The sequence below is a fragment of the Gambusia affinis genome, linkage group LG15 (genome assembly GCF_019740435.1).
Source record: "Gambusia affinis linkage group LG15, SWU_Gaff_1.0, whole genome shotgun sequence".
Taxonomy (NCBI): Eukaryota; Metazoa; Chordata; class Actinopteri; order Cyprinodontiformes; family Poeciliidae; genus Gambusia; species Gambusia affinis.
Window position 1 is genome coordinate 16,124,785 of NC_057882.1, and position 26,983 is coordinate 16,151,767.

General features: G+C 40.2%; 1 protein-coding gene and 1 non-coding gene across 5 annotated transcripts in view; both read left to right on the forward strand.

Moving 5' to 3' along the window:
• The window catches only part of abr (ABR activator of RhoGEF and GTPase), a 131,229-nt gene that overhangs the window by 87,474 nt on the left and 16,772 nt on the right, over positions 1-26,983 (forward strand). Inside the window, exon 1 of one of the 4 annotated variants that reach the window (XM_044139726.1) lies at positions 21,099-21,676. The exons of the other annotated variants lie outside the window; for them this stretch is intronic. Coding sequence (XP_043995661.1) covers positions 21,491-21,676 — 186 coding nt within the window. The 5' untranslated portion in view covers positions 21,099-21,490. Of the gene's footprint in view, positions 1-21,098; positions 21,677-26,983 lie in introns of those variants that run through there. 4 annotated transcript variants of the gene reach the window in all.
• trnav-aac lies at positions 26,750-26,822 on the forward strand. Its single transcript has one exon. It is a non-coding gene; the product is annotated as a tRNA-Val (tRNA).

Consider the following 26,983-nt stretch of genomic DNA (forward strand, 5'->3'; position numbering starts at 1 on the left):
AACACATGTCTTCAGAGAGCTGGTTATATAACTGTGTAGCTGAACAAATGTGGTGCTTTGCCCAGTAGAAATGCATCATATCACGCAGCTTCAGCAAATCTTTGAGCTGCTAAACCCAACCTGCCCTTTTCCCCCAAACCGGCATTTCAGTTCTTGTGGCTCAGGAGTTTTATGACCAAAATCATTCTAATTGTTAGGAAGTCTTCTTCTAAGACAAGGCAATGGCTTCGCCGGAGAAATCCTTGAGATAAATAAATCCCTTAAATGACCCCGACAGACGCCACATTGTGCCGTTACTGAATGTTCTGTTCTCCGCGTTGTTTGTAGAAGACATCTGTGCTATCTTCAGTATTCCCCAATTTTGTTCGTCGCGCATTGCTGCAGCTTATAGTTTATTATGTGGGATCTCCTGTGGAGTTGTGTCCCCAGCAGAGGGACACCACCTCACCCAGCATGCCCTGGGGGGTCTCGGCGAGGTGTAACCTGATAGTCCTGAGCAGCTTCCCAGAAATAACGAGAGCCAGAAAAGTTGGATTACGTTTACAAACAGACAAAAGGGCGATAAAGTTGTTTGTCTCTGAGAGCTCTAACCTTTCTCTCTCTCTCCCTGAAACGTGCAGTGGTGGACAGGGCTACATGCATTAGCTCGGCGTTGCAGTAATGCAAAGCTGTGGGTGCTGAGGGGTTGTAAAGTTTGAGGCGAGCACTTTCATTTCCACTTTAGAGAGGAGGGCTCCTATAATTCTACATGGGGGCATTAAATGCAAAGTTTGGCTTGCTGTACATAGGGGTTTTATTGGGGGGGGGGGAATGCAACTGCTGGGAAAGGGAGCAGGGGCGATCATCTGGAGAATTCACTTTCAAACTAAACGTACAAGCCAGGACGTCTAATTACGATCTGATTGCACTCATTAGAAATTTGTGGCGGAGTTCTGGTCTCTGGTTTATCTGCAAAGTAGAAAAATACGAGGACTGCATTCATTTAGAAGATTATTCTAACCATCCTACTGTGACGGGTCGTTGATCATTCATACTGGGAGGAGGTTAATACTGAGATGGCACTTGAAACTGACATTAGCATCTTGCTTTAGCGATTAGCACAATTAGTGTTACTAAACAGCAGCATCAATGTGCATATTACAAAGAAAGTAGATTTACAGAAGTGCTGTCTTTCATGTTTATTGATAAAATACGTAGACGTCACACATCAGCACGTTGTTTACAGAAGTAATAATGGATGGAGTTGATTATGGATCGATTTTAAAGTTTATACACCGATGAAAGCCTGTGGTCACAAGATCATAATACGAAGGAAGCTAATAAAAAAGAAAACACAACTAATAGCAACGGCCTTTCGTGAATCATTGACTGCAATTTGGACGTGTAGTCAGAACCAAGAGTGGGCAGATTGTGAATCGGTGCGTTTCACTGACCCAGACTTCTTCCATAAGTTCATAATCATAATTTTCTGTCATTGTTTACGTCCTGGTTTACCACATCTGTTTTTTTATGGTGCAGAATTATAACGCATGTTTCACGCCAGTGACATAAAAGTCAAATAAAATGCGGCATTTTTGGGGGTGTGAATAGATCGGAATTGGGCCATTCAGACTGCAGTTAAAAAAAGCACATATTGTTTGCATACGGGCAAAAAAAGCTAATTTGGGTTGCATTTCCGTGCTGCGTGAATGTAGCCAATAGCTCCTTTACATCTTTGTGCTTTTTCTGTCTTCATTTTAGTACCTCACTGAAACAAAAAATTAAATTAGTCTTACTTTCTCCAACCTTTTGAGCTTCCAACTGACCAGTCATCAGTCAGACGATCACCGGCTGATTTCTGCATGCTTACCTCTGGTCTAGTCTCCCAAACATTAGGTAGGCAGGGCAGTGAAATTCAGAAAACTCTTGTTTTTATTAAATTTATGCCTAAAACTCTCAACCATTTTTTTCCCTTTTTTTAAGATATGCCACTTTAGTTAAAAATGTCTTCCCCTTGGGACTTGCAGAGTTGTGGCATTTCATGCTGTGTTTGTTTTGAGCACAGAATTGGGGTGATTTTAATGAGGGTGTGTGTTCGTGTCATGCTTCAGTGTGTAAGTATTGATATAAATTAGCAACTAATACATGGAGTCATTTATTTTGTATCCGCTCCCCTCTCACCCCCCGTCATTCGACGCTGCGATCCGTCATGTTCTCACCCTACACGCCCCCTGCGGTCATACACACGCAATCTTACACACAGCTGTCAACAACACTAACAGATGGGGCTCTGCTCTTGTGCTCTGCTGCTCGGGGGACAAACCACAGGCTCGCATGCACACACAACTGGGTGATGGGGTAATACGTTGTAAATGATATCAATTACCAGCAGTAATACTCTGTTTATTTGCTCAGGCCTCTTGTTTGGCGAGATGTGTGTGTTGGAGCTTTAGCTGCCAGGGTTGTGGACATTCATTTGAAATAGCCAATAATAAAACAAACAAAAGCATTATTTCTTCGTGTTGAGGCTTTATTTCTTTAACCAATTTCCTGCAATGTGCCGTTTTCCTCAGCAACTATGTTTTTTTAATTAGTCTCATCTTTCACACGTCTCCTGTTACAGCATATGGCATTTTTTCTTTATTGATGAGGAGTCCCAATTAAGCCAACTTCCTCATCAGTGGATGCTTGATCAGTGAAGCTGATAGCAGTGTTTTGATGGATCTCGATGATTTCCTTGTCATAATCCAACATGTTCATCCATCACAACTCTCTTGTCTAGCCAATTTGTCCCCGTTAAAAACCTAACAACGCCTCCCCACCCCGGCCTCAGGAATATACTCTAACGAACTATATTCAAGTAGTTCATGCCAAACACCAGATAAACTTGTTTTTTCTTGTCAACAGAGGAGTTTTGGCTGCTGACCTGCCTAAGCTAGCTGCTATGTTATACAAAGACAAAGCACATGTTTGGATATTTTTGATCTGATGTTCTGATGCTGCAAAATGTAAACAGTTTTAAGTGAAACAATTCTGGAAATCTTTTGCTCATCTTTAAGTCATTACTATATGTGTGCTTTCTAAAAAAAAAAAACTTTAATTGAGTCTTTTATAAGCAAACTTTATTCATAAAGCACCTCACAGAGCTGTAGAAGACAAGTAAGATTAAGCTGCAAGCAGTACAAGCTAAATGAAAACATTCCCAGTAATATGGTGACATAAAAGCCTCACAGGAAAAAGGTTTTCATTTCAGCTGGGTTTTATGGTTGTCTGCAGTCAGCAAAACAAAGTCTAAAGAGTCTCACAGCTTTGGAGCAGCAGTTAGTTATTAACTTTTTACATAGAAAAGCTTGGAGCAGCAGAGGGATTGGTTAAAAGTTAACGTTGACCATCAGGAACCGGACAATTTAATGGGCCCGGTACTGAGCCTTGTGAAACCCCAACATGTTCCACAATATGGAATCAGAGGTAGAGTTGGGGAACTCGCTTGTAGGCTAATTCACCCAAACTTCTGAGGAAGCGTTCCATTTAATCAAAATACACTAATGGTTTTGATTTAATATGGCTGGTTTGAAAAGGGATAGAAAACCAAAGGCTGTACCTATATTTCAATCCATAAATAAAAATCTGAATATGTTCAAATCAGCCTTGGCAAGTGGCAGCTTTACTTTACCAGAGATCGGCCACAGAACACATTCTCAGTGGTGACTGCTATACTGCCAATGATAAGTAAACGTCTAACTAAATCCAGAATCCAGCCGGTAACAAGTTCACAAATTCCCAAACTGCTGCTGGCCTCTGTACAACTCGGAGGCGTTAGACATGCTTCTGCTTCAGCAGAGATGAACGGTGCACTGTGACATGTGTAGGAAGAGTTAAGCTGAGAATCATTTTTGAACAGTGTACCCAAGTGACAGAACAAAAGCACGATGTTAAAAGGTCACTTAAAGGCCGAAGGACCTCAACGGGTCGTCCTTCATAATGTCATCTGTCCCTTATCCCACATGTCTTTTTCTTTCTTCATAAAAACACTGCTACAGAAAATAACTATGAAGTCTAAGGACGTCTGTCTTGATAATCAGTCCTCATTATAAGATTACATAATCTTTCAAGAAAGGCTAATGGATACACAACAGATGTATGATTTCCTACCAGAAACATGCACATGTGGCACATGTGGAGCAGGCGGTGGGAGGGAAACAAAGAAGTCGGATCGGGGGGAAGAGAATAGGAATGATAGCCCCAGATGGTGGCCAATTATGGGATGCTGGGAGTTAAAGCGAGAACAAAGGAGCTCATCACAGCCTGAGAAATGAAATGCTCTCCAGAGAGGGACGCCATGAATCTGGGTGTGCACTTACCACCACCCGTTTGTCACATGGAAGAGTCAGAGTTCAGAAATAATTGCCTGAAAGAGGGGTTTTCAGATGCTGAAAAAGTGAACTGCATCCAGATGTAATTGATAGGTGCATGAGAGAGGCTCTCAGTAGGACTAAAAGAGATTAAGTTTTTTTGTGCGTGTGTTGATGCCCATCAGAATCCGCTAGCTGTTTCTGAAGTGCTTTTCTTATTGTCTCACTTTGTCATCTTTAACTTTCTTACCCAGATTTTCCAAACAAAGCCGTTCCTCTGCAAATAAAGAAAGGAATAGCAGACAATGCATGTCAGTCTAAGAATAATTTGTTCCATTTGACCATGTCCTCTGCGACAGCTTTTCTCGCTTTGTAACCTGTGACTTTGGGGGAAGAAAACACTCCAGTTCAAGATCTTCTCCTCTTGTTATTCCTCACACAAACTTCCGAAGCACTCATTCCTCGGCTGTCCTCAAGCTGTACAGTTATTGACAACAGACGACAAAAGAATCACCTCGTCTTTTCTCATCGCAGTCCCAGTTTGACTCTCGGAGGGACAAAGCTCATTTCATGCTGCGAACTGTCTGCCAAGACACTGTGAAGCTCTTTCCCATGGATTATCAAAGATTCTCCACAGCTCTGGTTCTGTTAAATCCCTCTTTGGTCAACACCCAATTCTGCTTTGGGACCAGACCTTTGATCTATTACCACTTCTACCTGGGGTTAATAGTTACAGTTAAAGTTGATGTTGGATCAATGCATAAAATCAAGACTGATTGGATAAAGATTTTGAATTTTTTTTTTTTTTTTTTGAAATAGTAAAAATAATCCCAACAATAAGCACAGTTTTGGGGGAGTGTTTAAACATCATTTAATTGGAATTTACTGTGACAACGATAAATCAGAATTTCTGTCACAACAATAAATTTATGATGATAACTAGGGCTGTTGTAAAAGAATATTTTAGATAATGTCAATGTTTATTTGTCCCCCAAAACCTGGTAAAATTTTCCTCAAGGAATTTTAACAATCAAGGCAATTGAATCATTTGAGGAATCGTTACGGCCCTAGTGATAAACGATACGATAAATGCCAACCCACGTTGCTAGCATTACTGGAGGGCAGTCTTCCTGTGTATTCCCCTGAGAATAAAATGTCTGGCTTTACTGTGAGATTCCCAGAAGGATGCCAACATGCCCAAATTCAGCATTTTCTTTAACAGTAAGAGTAGAAAAGTTCAATAGAAGCTTTCCCTTTTTTTTGGAATTCTGGTTATCTGCTCAAAGTCTTGCTCTCTCTCCCTCTCTCACAGCTTCCATGATTTGTAGGCATGAAAACTGAAAATACATCTTTTTAAAAATCTTCCTAAATCTCTATGCTGCTTCTGATTTACACAACCTAATACTCATTTTTTTTAAAAAAACAAGGTTGGGGTGTTTTTCACACAGTGTTCACATAAAGCATGTGCAATTACGTATGGTCACCAATAGTGGCTAATCGAGCTAAAGATTTTCAGTCTCCTTGTAGAAATTCTGATCCCAGCCTCTGTTTACATAATGGAAATATAACAATAATATATGTGTGGATTAATTCAAGCAAGAAAGCTCTACACTAGCTGTAGTAATTATGATATATTTTCTTTTTTCATTTCAAGGACAGATCTTTGTGGTAAACAAAAACAAGTTTCCAGTAAGGACTAGATTTACATAAACAGCCCTGAGTGTCTCGCTGCCTTCTCTTTCCATAATCAGATTTCACATTAGTTGCAGATTCTGGTCTCCACCACCAGCTTCAACTTGTTGTTTTTTTTTTATTCTATTCCACCAAAACCCCAGCGGGACCAGAATACTTTCTTCCTCTTCCTCATGTTGTTTTTGGCCAGTATTAAAGTAAATGTGCCTTGGAGATGCGCTGTGTCCATGCTCTGAGAGCCTGGTCTATCTTTTAAAGTGGTAAGCCAGGAGATCAAAGCCATTCCTGGAGGAGTTGAAATTTGTTCTTCAACTCTTTGTGAACCCCTACCACACACACACCTACACACACACTACCTCGCAGAATGTGATGTGAAGCTTTCAATCAGTCACCACGTTGTTCTGGTGCTCTGCTCAGTTGTTTGTGGTTCCACACATCATCGTGTTGGAAAGGTGAGCCTTTCTGACATCTGTTATGGCGATCTGATGGAAAGGACACCACAAAGTATCAGTATACATCATGAATGTAAATGAAAAATAGACTGTAAACGTCTTGTATTCTGTTTTATTGTAGCCGTATTATCCCTTTAATAGAGAAAATTACTTCGATAAATAAACTTCCTTGCCTCCTTCAGCAACGATTTGCAGTACATAACCTTTATTTTTGGGAAACCATAGTCATCTTCAAAACATGACATAAAACTTGTAAAGCATCTTGAGTCATAACATTTAAGAGTGATCACGGTACATTTTATGACTCCTTACATCTTGACAGCTGAGGAACATGTTTTTGCTAAATGTTTCCCCAGAAGCCTCACTAAGAATTTACCAGGTAGTGCAGTGTGTCAGTGGGATTACCGACATCCCACGTTCCCCTACAGCCTTGATGAAATCTACAGCAGTTTGGATGTTACGACAGAGTGTTGCAATAGCTTGAACACTATAGCAGATTCTAATATTATCCACATTTGTGGTAAAAAGAAAGTACACCTTCTATTAACTCCAGGATTCCAACAACTATATGATCTGACGTACGACTCTGTTCAAAAATAAACCTCACCTCAAGTTAGCAAAACCACACACACCCCTTTGCACCGTGCCATTATTTATTAAAGATGATTCCAAAATGGTAAAGTTTATGAGAACTTAAGTTGACCCCAAAAGCCTTAGTTGCACTTCTGGAAAATGCTAAGATACCTCTTCAAGCATTTTTCCAATTACTCTTAATACAGTTGTTTCTTCCTTTATGCTATTTGAGATCTGAAAACAGTATATTTGTCATTTTCTGCAAATAAATGGTCAAAATGACTATTGTTTTATCTTCAATTAAAAAATATTTTGTCCAAAGTATATAAAAAAACTAATCTTCAGAAATGTGTTTAAATATATTGCTATATTTAAAGTCATACTACAAACTAAGGCCCTAAATTGGGTCTACAGAAACTCCTGTTGAAAAACATTATCTATCAAGCAATGACAGATACCACAGCATACAGAACATTGTTGGAAGGTGAGCTAAGTTGAACTCAATAAAAAGTATTTCAATATAAACTCTGTTTTATCAGGATGTAATACTTGTTTTCCTGTACTGTAAAATATTACATCCTGCTGATTTGAATAAATAGACTAATGACTCTGATTGGTGTCGGAGATACAGAATCCTAATTGAGATAGGCCTAGTTAAAATATAAAGATGTATCATTTTAAGGTTTCTTGATGCCTGGACCAATAAAACCGATGGTGTACAATATATTGAGAATTCGTGTATTTCTAATTCTCTAATAAGACTGACTTTGAAATACGAGTTTCTTAGATCTCGTCTTTTTGTTCTGCACCGTACGACTATGAAACAGTGAGGTTCTTAATCAGTTACTGCAAAGCTCATTTCTGTGTTACTCTGTGGAAAACTCCAGCGTTCATAAGCTCCCAGCCTTAAGAACGTACTCATGATAACTCCACAGGACAGAGAGAACAAAGTACAGACAGAGCAACCGACTGCTCATTAGTAATCTTTCCCAGGCTTTTAAGGTTCTTTAATTGGAGCCCCAAAGCCCTAAAATACCGTTTTTAGTCTCTTGACCTAACATTGACATTTAACCCTAGTGTGAGAAGGGGTTGATGCTTAGTTGTGCTATTTTAATTTGACATTTTGAAGACCCAGTGTATATTGCACGACTAATAAAATACTTTGTTTACAGACTCTACAGTTCCAGTGATTATTTAAGATTTCAGAATTCATGTTATTGTTGTTCCTCAGAGTTATTGCTGAGGGTACGATCCCAATTGACCTTATGCCGTTCATATGGCAGAACTGTGAGCTGTGCCAGCCGTTTGAAGCTGATTTATTACTTCCTGTCCCAAGGCGAGGGAGGGAGAAGGCCTGTTTCCTGTCCCACTGTGCAGACGTTAAGAACTGGTGCTGGTTTTCTAATCACTAGAGCTTGCATAAAATTATCTGTTCTATTTCTAACTAAGGAATGTGAAGCAAGTGTGCTATGGAGAATTACCAATATCCGGTGCCTATGAAGTGTAGTCATACCTCTTTTTAGTACATGTTGTTGTGATGTTATGTGACGGGCCAATTTATGGCCAGCTCTACCCTGGAATTGTTTAGATTAAAGTCAATTCATGTGTTAGAAAAGCACAGTCAAAATCATTTAGAGTGGAGTCCTATTTGTGAGGTTAGAGACCACAGATGCTCACAAATAACTGAAATCTGCAAATACTTGAGATCCAGTATAACAACTCTTATAGCTTCCTATAACTCAAAACTCCAAATATACCTTTAAAATACCTTAATACACAGTGGAAACTATCATCCACCCTGCAAAAACACAAAATCTTACCAAGTGGTTTTGGTCTGGTTTCTAGTGCAAATAGTTTAACACAGTTGCAGTAAGACAAAACTAGCTTAGAAGTAACTTTTCATCAAGATATTGGAGCTTATTTTAAGTAAATAACTTCTTAATCTATGCTAGTTATCATTTCATCAATATTAAGAAATTATTGACTTAAAACAAGCTTCTATATCTTGTCACTTGTAAGTTAGTTTTGACTTATTTCAAGTGTACTGAGATATGTGCACTAGAAACTAGACCAAAAATACTTGGTAAGATTTTGTGTTTTTGCAGTGTATAGTCTCTGGGGAACAGCCAATCAGCACCATGGAAAGTAAAAGGTGCTCCAGGATTGGCTGCTTTTGGAAAAGCCAGCCACTAGTCTTTCAAGTATCAGTATGTGTATGTAATTCAGCTTCCCAATCTTTGGAATATTTTAGAAATTCTCTATGAAAATATCTGCAAATGGTTCACGTTCTGCAGAAAAATCCGTGAATAGATAGTGGTCCACCTTCAACTTTATTATTATATACCATTTTATGCTGGTTTATCATAAAACTTCCTTACAAGACACGTTAAACTTTGAGGTGATGAAATAAATACTTAAGCAGGGCTTTAGAACGGCACTCCTTAAAGCTGCTTTGTCATTTTGCTAAACACTTCCACAGATATTATTAGAACTCTTTCTGTGTGACCGTTACGTTGGGAGAGCTCGGTTTTTGGCCCAGTGATGATGAAAATGTTAATGGGAGCTGCTCAAGTCTTCAGACTTGGAGTGAGGATGTTTTGAACTTGTTCAAGTTAACAGTGAGGTCATGCAGCTGCACCACATCCACCCTTGGTGCTGACAAGTCAGGGATCAAAGCAATTGCATTTGATCTTCTTCAACATAAAGGCTCTACCGAAACGTTCTCTGTCTCTGTCTCTCTTCTTTCCAAAAATGTAACCCGGTAAAATGGCCTCTTCACTCCAGCTTTGATGCGAACTGCTAAACGAAGCACTTAAAACAACCTTGGACATCAACGCAGTTATCTGCAGCTCTTCGTGTTCCTCAGACGATGAATTGTTCCGCTCGAAGCAGCCTGTTGCATAACCGGCGTGTCGTGAATTCATCTGAGCAAAGCGTTTTTTAGTGGCTTTATTATTTTCCAAACCTGTCCCTGGCAGAACGCTGGAACCCATTGATCTGGTGGTGGGCGCCGGCTTGAGCGCGTACCTCTTCCCTCCGGTCTCCGGGCTTGCAAAGAGCCGAGTGGGTGTCTGCGAAGGCGGGCACCTTAAAAGTCAATTTCTTGCAGTCGCAAATTCTTTGAATTATGCAATGTACGTTGTGTAATAGCCGGGAGAGGGATGTGTAGCTTGCGTGTGGCTTCCAGGGGTCGAGGAAGAGTTGTTTGGGTTGATAGCATCTCTTCCTCTTTGCGTTGTCTCCTCTTCTTCCCATACCAACCAATAATGTTTCATTTAAACCTCTCTAATCCTGCTACCTGGCATTAATCATTAGCAGGAAGCAGTTCAGTTTAGCTTCAGATTCGTCTCATTTTAGTGTGATTTACAGGAAGAGAAAAAGGAGGAGGACTGAGATCGATGCAGAGTAGAGAAGAAGACTTGGAATCAGAATAGTTAAGGAGAAAATGTTAAGCTCCTCTTTCAATCATCGCTGGGTGCTAAAGCTGAGGGTTTTATTGATTAAGTGATTGATTTTTCCACTGGCACGTTAATGGATTGTTCACCTGCAAATGAGGTTTGACGGCAAAGTGATTTTTTTTTTTTCAAGGGCCTTTGTTTTTATTGGATACAGTGAGGAGGAACTGGAGGGGGAAGGATGGATGTTTCCGTGACTGGATAGCTGACCTGGTTTCACCGGAACATAAAAACGTCAGCGCTTATGAAACTATTCAGGATTTTTTGGGATTTCACACCGTTATGGTGTGACTCGGCTTTGGTTTTGATTTGTGTGGAAGCACAACATTCTGACCAAGTTTTATGTTGGAGAAAAGGTTTAAGATTTAAGCATTCACATGCTTGTAGGTCCGTAAACTATACCTTTTTATCATTTATAACAGACAAAACAAGTACAAACTGATGTCTGCTTGTTAATTAGTAATTCTTGACTAACCACTTCAGCCTTGCGCAAAAATGTATTGGAAAAACAGGAGATTTTTGAAATTAGCTAAACTAAATTGAGCAAATTTAGTTTTGTAAATCCAGTTTACGCAGTTTTATAGTCAATGGAAACACAGGCAGTAAGTATTTCCAAACAGATCGATTTGCCTTGTTACTGAGTGATAAATGTACCAGCCTTCGCTTATCAAGCTGAAAGATAGAGTGCAGCAACAAGTGTGGGAGGGGCCACGCTGGCATTTTCTCAGGCATCATATTAGACAAACTTTGTACCTTAGCAACACTTTGTTTGTTATATCTTGTTACCAGCATTTGGAGGTTCTGCAAATGGAGAACAGAATAAACTAAAGCATCAAAAATAATATTTGTAAACTTACGTTTTGAGTACTGAGCTGAACGTTAATGAAAGCTGCTCAGTTATGCTTTGTAGGCTTTTTGCTTCGCTCTGAGGAAGCCTAGCAGCTCCGGTCTGTCTGCCGTCTGCTCAACTACAAGCACAGCGCCTCCTCTCGATTATTCACCTGACTTTCTAGAAAGCCAAAGTGACACTGCGTTGTCGTCGCCTTGAAATATTTAGACCATCCTACTTTTCTTTCTCACACTTCTTCTTCTATGTTCCCAAGTTGCATAACCCCATCTCATGTCGTGTCACTCAGGATCATGCTGTCACTTCTTCTTCTCTTAGTCCCACCGTGGCCCACCCCCTTCCTCTTGTGTAATCTTCCAGGTGGCTGCGTCCAGTCAGCACTCTTAAGATAAATTATTCAAGCAGGTCAGCAGCAGCTAAGTCCTTGGAGGCTGCACTCTCTCCATCCCTGGAACTGGGTCACGATCCTTAGATGTAACACAACCTCATCCTGATATGTGATTGTAACTTTTGTTTGTGTTTACTTTGTGTTTACATTACATGGTGTTTTAAAAAATCACATAGATCACATTCACAGAGTTCACACAATTGAGGCTGAATTAAGATTTTTTTTTTTTGCACAATCATTCATACTAATAGTTAAATAGTTAAATGCGACTGCATTCAGATTCGTATAAGATTTAGTACAACAAATGAAAGTGGCACAGATAAGATTTTTTCCCCCCCTGCATGAATAGACTTGAATTCGGCCAGACTTCTGTGAAAAAAACTTCGCTTAAAAAATTTTTTTAATTTGGATTGCATTTACAGGCTGTGTGAAGATTGTCGATTTCATCACCAGCTTACTACTTAGAATTGCGACTTGGGTTCTACCTATTTAGTCAGAGTAGACTACGTATCACTGTGTTGTTTTCATTGATAAAGGATTACAAATTTCCATATGAATTAGATGCATAGAGAAGTTCCCTCTATTTTGCTGCAGATGACTTTACTCTTCAGTGTGGATCCTACTACTGAGTGAATAATTTCCAATACCACTAGTGAATATTGCAGCAAAGTCAGACGAGTTAGACATTGTGAAGGTATTTTGAAATGTATTTTCTATTACATGTCTACAGTTTGTTCAGACTGAGAGAATGAGATTCTCAGCTGATAACAAGAAGGCTAAAACAAGTCACAACATCGTCTGTCAATGTTATACTTTTGAGTAGTACATTTATTACATTACAAATGACCAATTAAGAATATGTTAAAGATGAAGCTTTCTGTTTATAAAATGACTTCAGTCTTATGGAACCTTTCAGGACGCTCATGAAATCAGTCATTTCCAATCACACACACATTCACACACTGATGATGGCAAGCTACTGGATTGTAGCCACAGCTGCCCTGGGGCAGTCTGACAGAGACGAGGCTGCTATATTGTGCCATCGGTCCCTAAAACTAGATAACCCACATTCTGTGTCATAGATGCCAAAGTCATAATTTAAAATATTCCATTCTGATTCAGGACCTTGTGCCTTAACAGTCGCAGGGCGACTCACTTTATCTGTAAGAACCTTTTTATATCGCACTCTAAAACAAAGTGAAAAAGGTTATTTCATCTCTGACAAACAGTTTATGTCAAATGATGTCATACAATAAGGATCATATCCACTGGTGATCCTTATCATAGTTTCATTCAAGGTCAACTTAAAGTTTTAGTTCTGCTCTGACAAGAGAACCGACTGTATTTATTTTTTCCACGCAGTTGTTTGTCTAATGCTTATAATGGTGTCTTTTTCAGCACACTGCCACTCAGCCTGAGAACGACAGTTTGCTTTCTGTGCTAACTCGGGATCTAATCTTGTCTTTCTCCCAACCCTGACACTTTTTTTTTTTTTTTTTTTTTTTCCTTCTCAACTGCAAATATACTGGAAAAGACTTCATTGCAGAGGCTGTGTCTGACTTTTCTACAGGGTGAAATAAATGGAACAAATCTCACCCTTCTTGGTAGAGGAAACGGTCTTAAATCAAGATAATTATTACAAGTATAAAATAAATAACAGTAGAACCATTAAATGCACTTAACAGTACTGATGAATGACTTAAAAGTCATCGCTATTAAAATAAACAGCTTCGGGTGTGCAGAGCGTGACCTCATTGTATAAACTGGGTTTTGTCATGCAGAACCCTGCAGCATTGCTGCTCTCGCTGCTCACTGTTGCATCAGGCTGTTTCTCAGCCTCTGTTTTTTTCTCCTCTCCTTCAGTCTATTTCACAGCTTGCATTAAAACATATTCACAAAACCCCCAAAACAAGAGAAAAAAATTTCAGAAAAGTTTTCTCTGCTCGCCTTTTGAAGTGGATTTTAAATACATTGTATTCTTTGACATGTTTTAGCACTCTTTGCACTCTCTCCCCGTGTTCATCACAGCCACACCCAACAACAGCTTCTCTTTACTCGTTTCCTCCCTCCCCATCCTCTTTGTTCCCCCTCAGCCTCCTTCTCCACTTTTGTTCTAATGTGCTTAATAAATGATGGAGCGGTTTATCAGAGGAGCATGCTCCCAGTGGCCAGGATGAAAGAGAAGCAGGAATAATCTTTAAAGCACCCCAAGGCTGTGAATTCCCACCCTGCCAAACCCTCCCCCCCCTCCTTCTGCGTTCGCATTTACCACTCTCGCTGCACCCTGAAAGATCCTCCCTCGAAAGCCCTCCCGACACACAGACCCCTCTCTCCTTCTCTCTTTTTTGAATTAAACTCTTATCTCCCCTGCTTTCCTCCAAAGCTCCTGCAAAGGCAGCAGAAACAGATCAAAGAGCAGCAGTGGGTCATCCCCTGAACATGCTTATACAGATCAATCGACTTTAACCTGATTGAGTGATGCGCTCAAAGTCGGGTTTGCAGCCATCACTCTCAGCCAATCCCTGCCCTCCTTGAGATGCACATGATTACCATGAAGTGCTTTGTCTTCAGTGATGAGTAAATCAAATACGCCTAAGGCATCTTCCCGTTTCTTTTCAATTTTGTCGTTTTTCAGTCCTACGGTCCCAAATGATTCTTTGTTCCCAGATAATTTCTTAAGGGATGAGGAGGACGAATGATCCCAAGAATATAAATGGATACTTATGTGTTCAGCAATAACTGGGAGTCACATAGGACAACCTATGAAATCAGAAGTTTACATTGGTCTTTTTCTGCTTCAGGCCAAGTCACCCTTCCACCAATTTATATCCCTGTTTTGTACCTAAACATGGATATTTTGTTTCTTCCTGCTTCCATTTTGTTCCAGTTTACAAACTATTTTCATTCCCATTGTATGCCAGCTCTCATCAAGTTACCACTGTTGATGTTGCTTCTATTTACCCAGAATGCCCTCCGCTATAATCCACTTCCTGATTTTATATTGGTCTTCGGTCTGCTTGGCATTCTCATTCAGACCACACCAGAGTTCAGGAGAGTTGGTAGGTGGACCAGAGTTCACTTTTTTGGTCCAGATCAGAGTTTGATTTTGGATTTACACTTCCCCAAATTAACTGGACTTATTAGACAAACTAGAGGTGGATTAAAGCGGACTGAGCAGGGCTGGTGTGAAAGCACCTTAAGGGGCGAAATAACCAGCACCTAAGTCATAAAATGGCTTATGTGTGCCTATACTGAGCGAATGCTGAGTTTGGTAGAAATTGGAAAAAAGAGGTTCAGAAATGAAGTCATCAGAAAATGCCTTTTAGCTTCAAAAGACCTAAAAAATCCATACAAATCCAATCTTAGAGGCTGTGAAGAGTTCAAAACGTTCTGTATTAAAGGAACAGTGAGACATATTGAGCGTATGAAATTGTCGTCTTGCATTTTTGTTAGTTTCTGGAAACGTCTCCTCACTTGGACCTTACCGTTTAAATTCACATTTTTCTTTTAGTTATTACTCGCATGATAATCTTATGGATTTCAAATTTTATTCAGGAGTGAAAAAGTGGTTTTGCTATATTCAGCTATGAAAATGTTTCACCTATTTATGTTGGTATAAAAAAAACACCAGGACTAAATATACAAAGAAAAAATTACCCCAGCTGAGAACTGGATTTATACCCAGAACCATGAGGCGCTCTATTTTCTTTGAAAGTAGCTTCATGTAAAGTAATCTAAGTTTGTCATAGATGAAATTATGACAAATGAAAAATAGTCAACTAGAGATTTAACAAGATTTGATCTGAACTTTGTGTCCAATTTCTGTTATTTTTGTAGACATTTGACATTTAATCTGATTTAACTTTATAAATAAAAGACAAAATAGACACAGCATTCAAAATGTAAAACTGTATAAATTTTTTTTGCAAAAAAATGTATAATAATTAATAAATATTTGTAAAATTTGTGGTGGCGACTTGATAAAATGCGTTTGAAAGCAGTCGCTGTAATTAACAATTTTGCTATGATTTCAAAACAAAGATAAAGGGAAAAACTTTGTGCTTTGATTTTGTAAGCCTAAACATGCTAATATTAAAGAGAATTTACAAAGTATTTTACTTTAGCCATGGTTTTTAGGTTTTATGATAATATTATAGTAAGTAGGGCCACAGGTATCAAGTGACAAAACTTGGGCACACATTCATTACATTTGGCTAAATACAAGAAGGGGTTTTAAAGAAAGTTCTTGTTTTTGATGCTGCAGAGAGATTAAAAACATTCTCTAGAGCAACAAAGTAGAAAACATTCAACCCAAGACTTATGAAACTGTACAGTTTACTTTTATTAAAGCAAATGTCTGAGACAGGGAGCAGCTTTGCTGTGTTATATTCAGCCTTCCTGTTATCTGCTGAAATCTTATCTAGAAAACTAGATTTGAAAATGTACATCTTTTTTCTTCTTGTGACTATATTATGAACAACACAGTGAAAACAGCTATATTTTTGTGTTCTTCATTCAGTAACAGCATTCACACAGAAGAGTGTTGTCGGCACAACCTGGTTAGAGCTGACAACACTCAGTCATAAAGTGTGGAAGAACTGGGTAACCTTTTATCCAGTTCTTCCACTGACTGGGAAAAAGGTTGGATTTCAGAGTTTCAAACTGAGTAAAGACTGGTGGGAGATCAACACCAGACTATTTTTAAGTGCATCTGTACAGATAATACCAGGTGTAAACTGAAACATTCCCAGGCAGCAACTACACAATCCCAGGATGTTCAGCATTAAAGCAAAGAGCTCCCTGGCACTCAGACCATCTATTGTTCATTGGGTGGGTTGCATCTGTTAAAAGGATCACACCTATATTTGAGAACCTCACAGATGGAGGCTGGAGAATCACCAAACCAGCACCAGCACCCCACCGCTGGTCTGGGAACAGCTGCATCCAGACGGAGCCTGCAAACATGGAGCTGGTCCACCCGTGGCTGTGGTCATATAGCAGAACTGTATGAAGGGCCGTCCCACCCTGTCTGTAATTACAACACAAGGCTGCACTTGATGCCACAGTATAGGCAGCCAGGGATAAAACCAACACCTTATTCACATGTAAGCATTACATAATAAGATTAACTAGATTGCAAGGGTTCTTTGCAATCTATTGTTTTTTTATTGGAGAAAAACTTGGCTGTTTAAGTAGAGTATAAGATGACAAGCAGCAATAACAATCAGAGAAAAGACTTAGGCAGCTGCAACACCACACCAACACCAACCCATGCTCTAATAAAGAAAACATCTCAAAGATCTAAGATTTGACTAATTACTCCACTCTATCTTTTATGTGTCTCTCCATTCCCACAAGAACCTTCAACCTTATCTCCCAATTGGGTTCCCTCCGCTTGTGTTCTCATCTGTCGCCTTTTTATTGGTCCCATGTCTCCCGAGCTCAAGGCCCCTCAGCTATTCATCTCATAGTGTTAATTTATCTCTGCAGTGGCTTAATATCTGTTCACTGCCTTCTAGGGAAGAAAGGGTCCATTATTTGACTCCACTTTAAGCAATATAAACCAGCCCACCAAACAGAACCTGAAAGCTGAATGTGCCAGGATTCTAGCAAATGTTCCCAAAGTACAGTAATATACTTTACTTTGATTTCCAGTGGCAGAAGGGGTTTTGGAGAGCTGTGTCAGATGAACTGTTGAACTACTAGGAGAGCTTTCTAAGACTAAACCCTCTGGATTCTGGGTTAACATGTCTGCTTGGGCTCTGTCTTCTTTTTAATGTCTTAAATAAATGATGAGTTGACATTAGCGAAAGTGGGTATGTGACTTTGTAGTATCTGTTTGTGATCTGTGGGGGCAGGGTAGATCTGAATGTCTCTTGCTGAGTGGGTTTTGTTGATGTGATGGAAAGTGAAGCATTGGACTCTGGTTGAACTGGTCGTACAGATGCCAGTTTCTGTCCCATTGTCAGCATGTGAATTGACACTCAGGCATTTCTAGATGTTTAAAGTAGGGCAAAAATACATTAGAGCCATTATAAAAACCAGATAAAAATTTTGGCCTCAGCTGCATGGTGTTGACTTTGCAGTAATCCCTCGATGGGATACGCAGCAGCAGAAATGGCTTTGTCCGATCAAGACTTGCTACTAAAAGCAGAAGAGGCAGGAGTATTTTGAAATAGATTGTTCTTACTAGCTATGATTTTCTATCCAATTGTCATGTCAACTTTGAGCAAACTTTTAAAATGTTGCAATGTTTCCATCTACCGGTTCGGAGCAAATCAACGTAATTTAGCCAGATGTTGACGTTACCTATGCCTGTAATAAACAGGAAGTATTAGTTGTAAACTAGCATAGACCACATATCTAAGGAAAATGGGGAACGGTTTTCAGGAAGGTGTAGCTCTCTGCCAAGTTGTAATTGTTCTGTTATGTCAAGCATTGGTGATGTTGCATGCTGAGGAACAAACGCAGTTCTCTAAATCGGCTGATCAGTCATGTAAGGTAAACATTCGCTACACCAGAACTTATTCGGCAAATGTGTTTCCATCTCCACTTTAGTGCATGACCTTCTTTTTTTGGGGGGGTAATGTAAAAACACTTTTGTCAAATTGAGGAAGTTACTTTGAATTTCACCATTTCCATCAACCTTTTCTAATGAAATACCTTCCTAATGTTTTATGGAAACATTAGCTGTTAGCTATAGCTAATAGCAGTTTAAAAACAATTTGAACTGTGGACCAGTTCAAGATTAAATATACAAAAGATCAACTACCTATTAAAACTGTCGGTATTTATCTTATGCTCATACTGTGCTCCTTGGATAACCCTGATCTGTGTTTTCACACTTAATTTGTAGAATGATATTTAGTTTTGAAATGGTTCAGAGAAACATTCATGTATTGAAGTGAAGTATTTTCTACCTCATATTCACCTTGTCAAACAAATCCCTTGTGAACTGATGGAGGTGAAATCACTGAAGGTACTCCCCACTGATCTTACTGATCTTACATTTTCTGTGTAATCCACTGAAGAACTCCGTGTCTTTGTTTCTAAATGTGGTTCTAGCTGTTCTTTTTCTCCTTTCGTCCCTATATTAGTCTGGTCGATGGCTGCTATAATAGCATGAACCATTTTCAAATAAAAACTCTTAAACATTTATGAGTTGTCATATACAAAGCTGTTCCATCGTTCCTATTCTCTCCCATCTTGCCCCAAAATACCTCCCCGATCTCCCTGTGGGGTTTTTCTTCTCCCATTTTGAAAACATGGTTTTCCCAGACATTCTTTCCAAGTTGTGACGCATGGAGTGTGTATGTCTCATAGCTACGGACCCCGCGAGTTAAAAATAATCTGTGCCAAGGGGTTGGCTGAGGTCTGCTCCACAACAAAGCTCCTCCTCCCCTCCTCCACCTTCCCCTCCGGTTCGCAGAGTCAGACGTTCGCGCCGTGCCTCTTGCCCTTTTCATCTGCTCACTGTTTTATCATCACCGCAGAAGACACGCCAACCCACATGGTTTTATGCTAGGTTTTGTACAGTCTGAGATTATCCAACACGCCCTGTGATGACATAATGAGTCTGGTTCGGTACTGTAAGGATAATTACTGCTGACTGAATATTAAACTTAAACATTTCTTCTATTTTAGAGGGAGAATCGACTAAAAGAGAATCCAACTGTACTCTAAGATTAAATGATAATATACATCCCCTATGTAAACAAAGCTGTTAGTGACTCATTCATTAAATGAAAGAAATTCTGTTTTTCTCTACTTAACTGAGGCCCCTCTATGAATCAGTGAACGATCAACCGGCAGATGTCTGCGCCGACTCTGAATCATTACCCCTTTAAAATGCAACCTGTGTATATAACCTTTCCAAAGCTGAATATCTTTCCACTCTAATTCCAGCAGGTTGGGACACAGAAGACTGCATATCGATCCAATATGTAGAGGGCTCCACGTATGAGCGGTCAACGCGGCTTGTCCTGTTGAATAAATGTGAAGATTTGATCTCGCTGAATGTCTTTGACTTTCAAGTGTCGACAGGCAGGCTTAGGGGTTAGGGGAAGGGGATTTGGTGGAAAAATGCATAATAGTCAGTGGTAAGACAAAAATAGAGATATTAGAGATATGCCAGACAAGGCACATTAACAGGTGCACAGGGTGAAAGCAGTGGAAAAGGGGATTAAGGAGAAGAGAGGGAAATGCATTTCTTATAGACCTTATTAGAGATTTGTGGCTGATTTCTAATCTCTGGTTTCTGTATAGATCTGAATTGCTGATGACACATTTTTTTCCAGCTTCTCTACCCTGACCTGTCATTAATCTTTTTATATTCGGAGCAGCAGAGGCAACGTCACACTGTGTGTGTGAAAGGGCAGTCGCTCCAAAAACGGGCTTTACAAGGTGGAAAAACTAATAAGTTATGAACATGTTTAGCACGCACTTAGTTTCACTTGCTAACATGGTGGAAATATTTTTAAATCCGGCTTGCTCAATGACTGACAGCAAAAGATATCGTAAAAGAATAAGACGGCTTTTTTTCTGTCCAGTCCAGTTCACTTTGCTTCTTCACTAAAATGTTTGGTTACAAGCTAACATGTGGCTGACATCTTCCTTGTTATGTGCAAAAACCTTCTTGTTATTTGTTGAAAGTCTTGCTCTCTCTTGCTCATTCGCAGCCTGAATAAACCACTCACATGTTTTCATATATTATAAATAGTTACGTTTTCCTCTCAAGTTGCTTTTCACCACTTAGTTTCCTCTGACTTAATATCTGAACATCTGAAAATGGCTAACTTAGCGGATAGCGTTGTGCTACTTATAACCTGTTCAGTTGAGCACAATTTCTGATTAGGAATAAATGTGTTACATGAGCGTGAAAGCTAATGAAGTAGAAGCTAAGGGTCAAAAGCGAATACGAATTCAATGACATGCTAAAACCACAGCGCCATCTTGTGGCCTGGCATAACCACAGCTGACTAAACGTGAAACATTTTCCCCAGTCAATATCTGAAAACCCTGGCAGCGGTCTTAACTCAGCCTTAAGAGTTTGGCTATAGATGAACTCCAGAATGGTTTAGGATTTAATTGCTTGCTGGTTGTTTTTAATATTCATTGCCCTTTTTTTCTCATGTTGTCCACTTCCGGCGCAGCTCTGGGAAAAGTTGACCAGGGGTCAAAGTACTGACCAAAACACAGCGTAACATTTACCAATCCCTCCCTCTCTCTCTCCCTCTCCTGTGTTTCTTTCTCTTTCATTCCTCATTGACTGTTTGTCCACCCTCCCCTCTCTGGAGGAGTGTCCATCCACATCTGGGGAGGCAGCTCTGCTCCTGGAGCTCATTCACCCCTCCTGCTCGGCTCCCCCTCTCCCTCCTCTCTCTGTCTCTGCCTCTCGGAGTGCTCGGTGCCTCCGTTTGCCGTGGTGGAAGTCAGATTGCACAGTGAGGAGATGCTGGCGGCTGACTGTGAAGCAAACTCGCAGAAGCAGGAGCCTATTTGGACTTTTCACGAGGCTTGTCGAAGAGGTCATGGCAGCAACCAGCTCTCGTTCTGCTCTTCATCTTTTTCCTTTTTGAATTAAAAAGACTTTCTTTTTTTATTTTATTCATCGCTTCTTGGCTCTCCGGCACCTGGTCTAACCGTTACTGGTTACGGGGAGATCCTTCCTCCAACCCCTGCCTTCTCCTCAAGCTCACCACTTCCTACCACCTGCATTTTTTTGGAGGAAGGGGAGATTCGGCGGCTTTGGGATGACTGAGATCCTGGTGTCGGATGTAAACTTGAACTCTATGTGCGAGCGTCTGGAGCAGCAGTGCTGCGTGGACCAGAACCAGCACAATCTGTCCAGCCAGCCCCAGACCCCGGTGCTCAAGAGACACTCCAACACGGGGGCCAAGCTATGGGGCCGAGTCCGCAGCAAGCTGCTGAGACAAAAGGTCTGACATGCGTACACAAGCTGTTTTCTTTCTGCTTTTTATCTCCTCTCTGCTGCATCTGTCCCCCTGCATTCATCACGGTGTCACTTCCATCTGTTTGTTCAGCCTCTCTTTTATTCTCAGCGCATATCTGTTTGTTCTGTCAGTGGGGAGTTGACTCTTATTTGATGGCTCTATGTGTGATGGATGGTAGTGATGCTACTGTGACCTGGTTAGAAAAAAGTAAGTTTTATTTGAGAGGATTGTTGCAGGAAATGGCTTCAGAGTGATTTAATATCCTGAGGGTTTGTGGCAGATGACTTTATTGCTCTCTGTAAGAGGTATAATCACACCTTCTTGAGATGGAACACAATGTTAATGTTTCAAGATGCAGCACAGAAACCGGGAGAGCTTATTATTATTTTCCTGGATTATATAATAATCTAATCAAGAACGGAAATCTCTGACTTTCTCATTTATCTAATCTTTCGGCCACCGTGAGCTCATCTCAGCCTCTTTTTTTAACTCCCACCAGTGTCTTTTGTCCCTTTAATTTCCTGCTGAAGACAAAACAAATGAGTGACTCGATGTGTCTGAGATGTTTCGTAGTCAAAACAGCTCCCTCCGCTGTTCATTTGAGATATCACCCACTGCTTGAACTGATGAAGTTAGTGTTTTAATATCGTCTTTGACCTGCAGTCACAGAATTTGGCCTGTTCCAATTTTCCAGAAAAGCTGAAAAAATATGTTCTTTAAAAAGTACTGATTTCTACTGTTTTTGACCTTTTCTTCAAGTATGTAATAATACCTGACATTAGCATGTCATGCTAGTAATTAGCTCAGTAAAGAGCATTGTTAAAACAGCCATCTTTGTTTGTTTTCTTTGCCTTAGTCTTCCGTGAAAGGGTTTAAAAGTCTTTTCAAAGTCTTGAAAGTATCTCTATGGATATTTTAAAAAAAAAGCAATGTTGAGGTAGTCTGTTTGGTCTTCCTGTTATCTGCTGAAGTCTTGCTCTCTCTTGCTGTCACAGCATGATTTAAATTAAGAAATGTCAAAACATCCCAGAGAAGATTCATTTTCAAATAGCTTCCCATATCACTTTGCCTCCTCTGATTTTGTTTTTCAACACCTCACTGATACAGAAAGTAAATGACTTTGAGTCTTCTTACAGCACCAACTTCCACACCAAAGAGTGTTAATACTGTCTTTACTGGGTAGAATGTAGGCATAGTGTATTGTAAAAAGTCTGAAAATTGACAAATTCCTGTCATCAGCTTAATTCTCAGTATAAATTACACAGACACAATTTGCAAATGTTTTAATTTGCCCAAATACGGTTTCAGGGCATACAAGTTTTATTATGGCACACTTAAAATGCAGGATCTGAATCATGACTTGTTCCTTTTTAGCTAAAGAAAACCTTTTTTTGGAAGCTTTTTTTTTCTTGCTTCTGAAATATCACAAGCAAGCTCTGATTATATGCAAAGCTGCTCACGTGCCCCTTCAGCTATGACTAACTGAGATATAAAATTAGATGTTGTGAGGCAGTTTTGCTCTGTATTCGCGCATGTTTATTCAGCAGTCTTCACCTCATTATGAGCGGATCGGCAGAATTTCGCCTTTGATTTTGTGTGCATAATCAGCCTCTTCAGCATCCGCATCCAAGCTGAGACTTTACCTGACCTCTGATGTCTTGAATTATTTGATAGCTGCTTTAGGAACACTGACCGCTGTCAATCTGAGAGGAATAAGAGAGGGGATTACACCTTAAGACCAGCCTTTACTGAATTGACCCACAGGTTTGGCATTGATTTCTTCTTCTCCTCTCACGTCGTTTTCTCAGTGTCAGCAATAGTTTATAAAAAAGTGATTCTCTAGCGTAGAGTAAAGCTGCAGAAAAATCTCCCACTCGCCCACCATGTCTCAAAGACCCCATTCATTTTTACAATCATCCATTCATTTCAAAGTAGATTTCTTTTTTTCTTTTTTGTTGGTTGAGTAAATTTGTGTTGCTCTTACATGCATAGTTGCCTTTTGATCCTATCAGTTCTTATACAATTCTCCCTTTATTTTTTCCCCTATGCTGCCTTTCTGCCCCTACATAACCGGGATCTCCGTTTGACGGCAGAGATGAGAGGATGTTAAATCATCTGAGCTCATCGCTTGAAACGGCAAAATAACAAAAGCCTCCAGGGTGTTTTCACAAAGAGATGAAGCGATTAATGCACTTGCTTTTGTCATATTTACTTTTAAAACCCTGAATGCCAGCCAGCATTTTTGTAACGCTACAGCCACAAAAAAATTACCAAAATTGCAACAACAGAAAAAAAAAGAGCAAAGAAAGCAGCACTGTGATTACTGAGCAAGGCGGGGAAAGCAGCAGACATTATTGCTTTTTCTCTTCGGGTGCACCTATGGCAAGCAGCATGTTATCTAATTTCTGTTCAGAGGAATCTGCATGAGAAAAGATTTGCGAGGGCACGGAGGAACACCGGGGAAATGTTCTTCCTGCTTCGGCTGACAGCCGAGCCTAATTAAGAGGCAGCGAGATGAGATGGGAGGCTGACTTAGGAACACTAATTGGACTGGAACCAGACGTCGTAAACCTCATGCGTCTTAACAAAAGAGCAAAAGATGATGTAGTAGCTATAGGTCGGCTCTCTGATGGATTTTTTTTTTGGGGGGGGGGTTTGCTTGACCATCAGAGAGAGGAACATGTAGCCAATATCACCTGCACCTCACTCATCCCTCCTCTGCATCTTAGTCCTCATACAAAATTATATTCTCCCATTTAAGTATGTTGATTAGTGCAGATGAGATATTAGGGTTTCATCCTTGCTCTTGCTTAAGATGCCAGCCAGCCCTTTAAAGGCCCTTTTATGTAGGCCACATAAATCTCCGTCTGTCCCCACCGGCGGGTGTAGCCCTTTATTGGCCCCCATCTATCCCCTCCTGTGTGCTGCGTTGTGATTGGTTAAATGAGCTCCGAGAGGTCAGTAAAGTATTCTCATGTTGATACTTAGTATAACCTCCTGGCTTCTAGCGGTACGGCTGAAAGCGTGCAGGTTGTCTTCTGCCCCTGCAGGATGACGAGTAGGCATTGATCTTCTATGTAGGCGGTGAGGGCTTGAGTTTCATTACACATTGAAACAGATAGAGTGAGGATTTTATTTCACCGAACCTCAGGGCTACGATGGAACTTTGTGCAAACTGACACATTATATTGCTTATGTGCAGTTAAAGATGCCGTTTTTACTTCCCTGGAAACCCATATAGATCATCTAATTGCTTCCATGTTGTCAGCGATAAGGATTACAGATCACCAGAAAACCGAGGTAATGAGCTCAGCGTTGTATTATGCCGTATCCCCAAAAGATTGTGTCTAAAACCATCTCTGCAGATCTGGCCAAAGAAAACATGAGGCTTCATCAGGGGAAATGAAACACTCATACAGATCATCTCTATATCACAATAAAACCTGTGTTCTTTCTCAGGCAAGGCACATTAAATACTTGCACAATATAACAATCTCACAGTAAGGGTTTTATGTTGAGCTTGAAGAAATTACATTTGTGACGACTGTATTTGCAAAACAGAACACAATACTGGGTTTATGAAACAGGGTCATCAAAATTTTCCTTTCTACGAACAGGATGCAGGGTTCTCAAATCACAAACTTTGTCTTTAGACAAACAGTGTAGAATAAATTAAAGTGATTCTTGATATGTGTAGAATCTGCGCTGACCAGCATTAGTGGGATACACTCACCAACTTGACTTGATTCTGCACTGATTATTCTAATCACCAGTGTAGAATAATTTGATACAATTCTTGGTATGTGTAGAATATGCATCATTCTGCATTAGTGGGATACATACATCAACTTGACTGGAGTAAAACTGAAAACGGCTAGAAGCCAACACTTTACTATGTTGGCACTAGATCTCACTGCATCCCTATTAGAGAGTTATTGAGGAATGATCTGAGTCAGGCTTTACTCAGAAGGTTGCAAGAAGGTGCTAATAAGAAAAAGAAATCCTTAATTTATTAAAATATTGTGTTTTGAAATCACTATATGAAACATTTACTCAAAACTTTGTTATTAAAAACTATTTAAACTCCTTTATTCTGCTCTTATTATGAGATAATCCCAGCTCAGTGTGCTGCAGAGCTTCTACTCATCTGGGCTGCAGGCAGAGTCGTCTTCCAGACATATAGTACTCATCCGTAAGCTCCTGTTTACTGGACGTATAGGCAGATTCCATACACTGGATGTGAAGGGAACAACTCTAAAAATCACAACCATCGTTTGTTGGAAAAATCCCTGTCCAGTGGCTCAAATGTGCAAGTAAGAAGGCAAAGCGACATGGCAGCTGAGCTGAACGCCTCCCGTGGCGCTGATGCCATCATCAGCTGTGTAGTAAAAAGACTCACCACTGATGAGCATGTAAACAATATGCCTATGTGACCAGCACGTCTAAAAATAGGCGCGCTCCTTATATTCCACGGAGCAAACATACTGCAGGGTGATGTTCTAGCTGGGACTCGCTGCACAAACACCTCCTGTAATCCCGCTCAAGCCAAGCAGGCGTGCAGTTTGCGCCGCGTTCTAATTAAAGAACTAATAAAAAGCTCTCTGCTGCTGAATGAATATTTAATCAGCCAAAGAGCAGGCACAGGAAAACTGTGATTAAACTCAAAGGGGGAATTAAAGCAGCAATTCATTATAATTTTCCTGCAGATCAAAGGATCAGGTTGATCTTTCTCGAAGGTTGTCAACAGCAAGAAGAAATAGGGTGATTTATTATGGGTAGTGTTAACTTAATGAGGCTGTCTAACTACAGTCATACTATTACCTCTCATTACTTACACAAAGTTATTCCTTTTTTGTTGTTTAACAAGAGAGTTTAACACCTTTTTGCACTTATTCCCCGGAGGATTTGTCCACAGCATGTAAATACTGCAGGGGAATCCCAGCAGATACCGGACTTAAAGTCTGACCACGAGGCTTCAGAGAAACTGTGAAGCCTCCTGGAGTCACAGCGCTGCAGCTCTGAGTAAGAGAAGCAGAGGGGGGATGGGGTAGCCAGCCAGTTCCCGTAGTGTAGTGGTTATCACGTTCGCCTAACACGCGAAAGGTCCTCGGTTCGAGACCGGGCGGGAACAGCCTTTTTGTGTCTTCCAGCAGCTTGTTGAAATGAAGTGACTGTGAAACAGCGTGACTTATGAGCTTTGCTCCGTGCCTGGAGATCAGTCCGACAACATACACGCTTTACAACCTGGCTAACAGACAATATTTTAGCTTGTGTGAAAATGGCAGAGAGCTC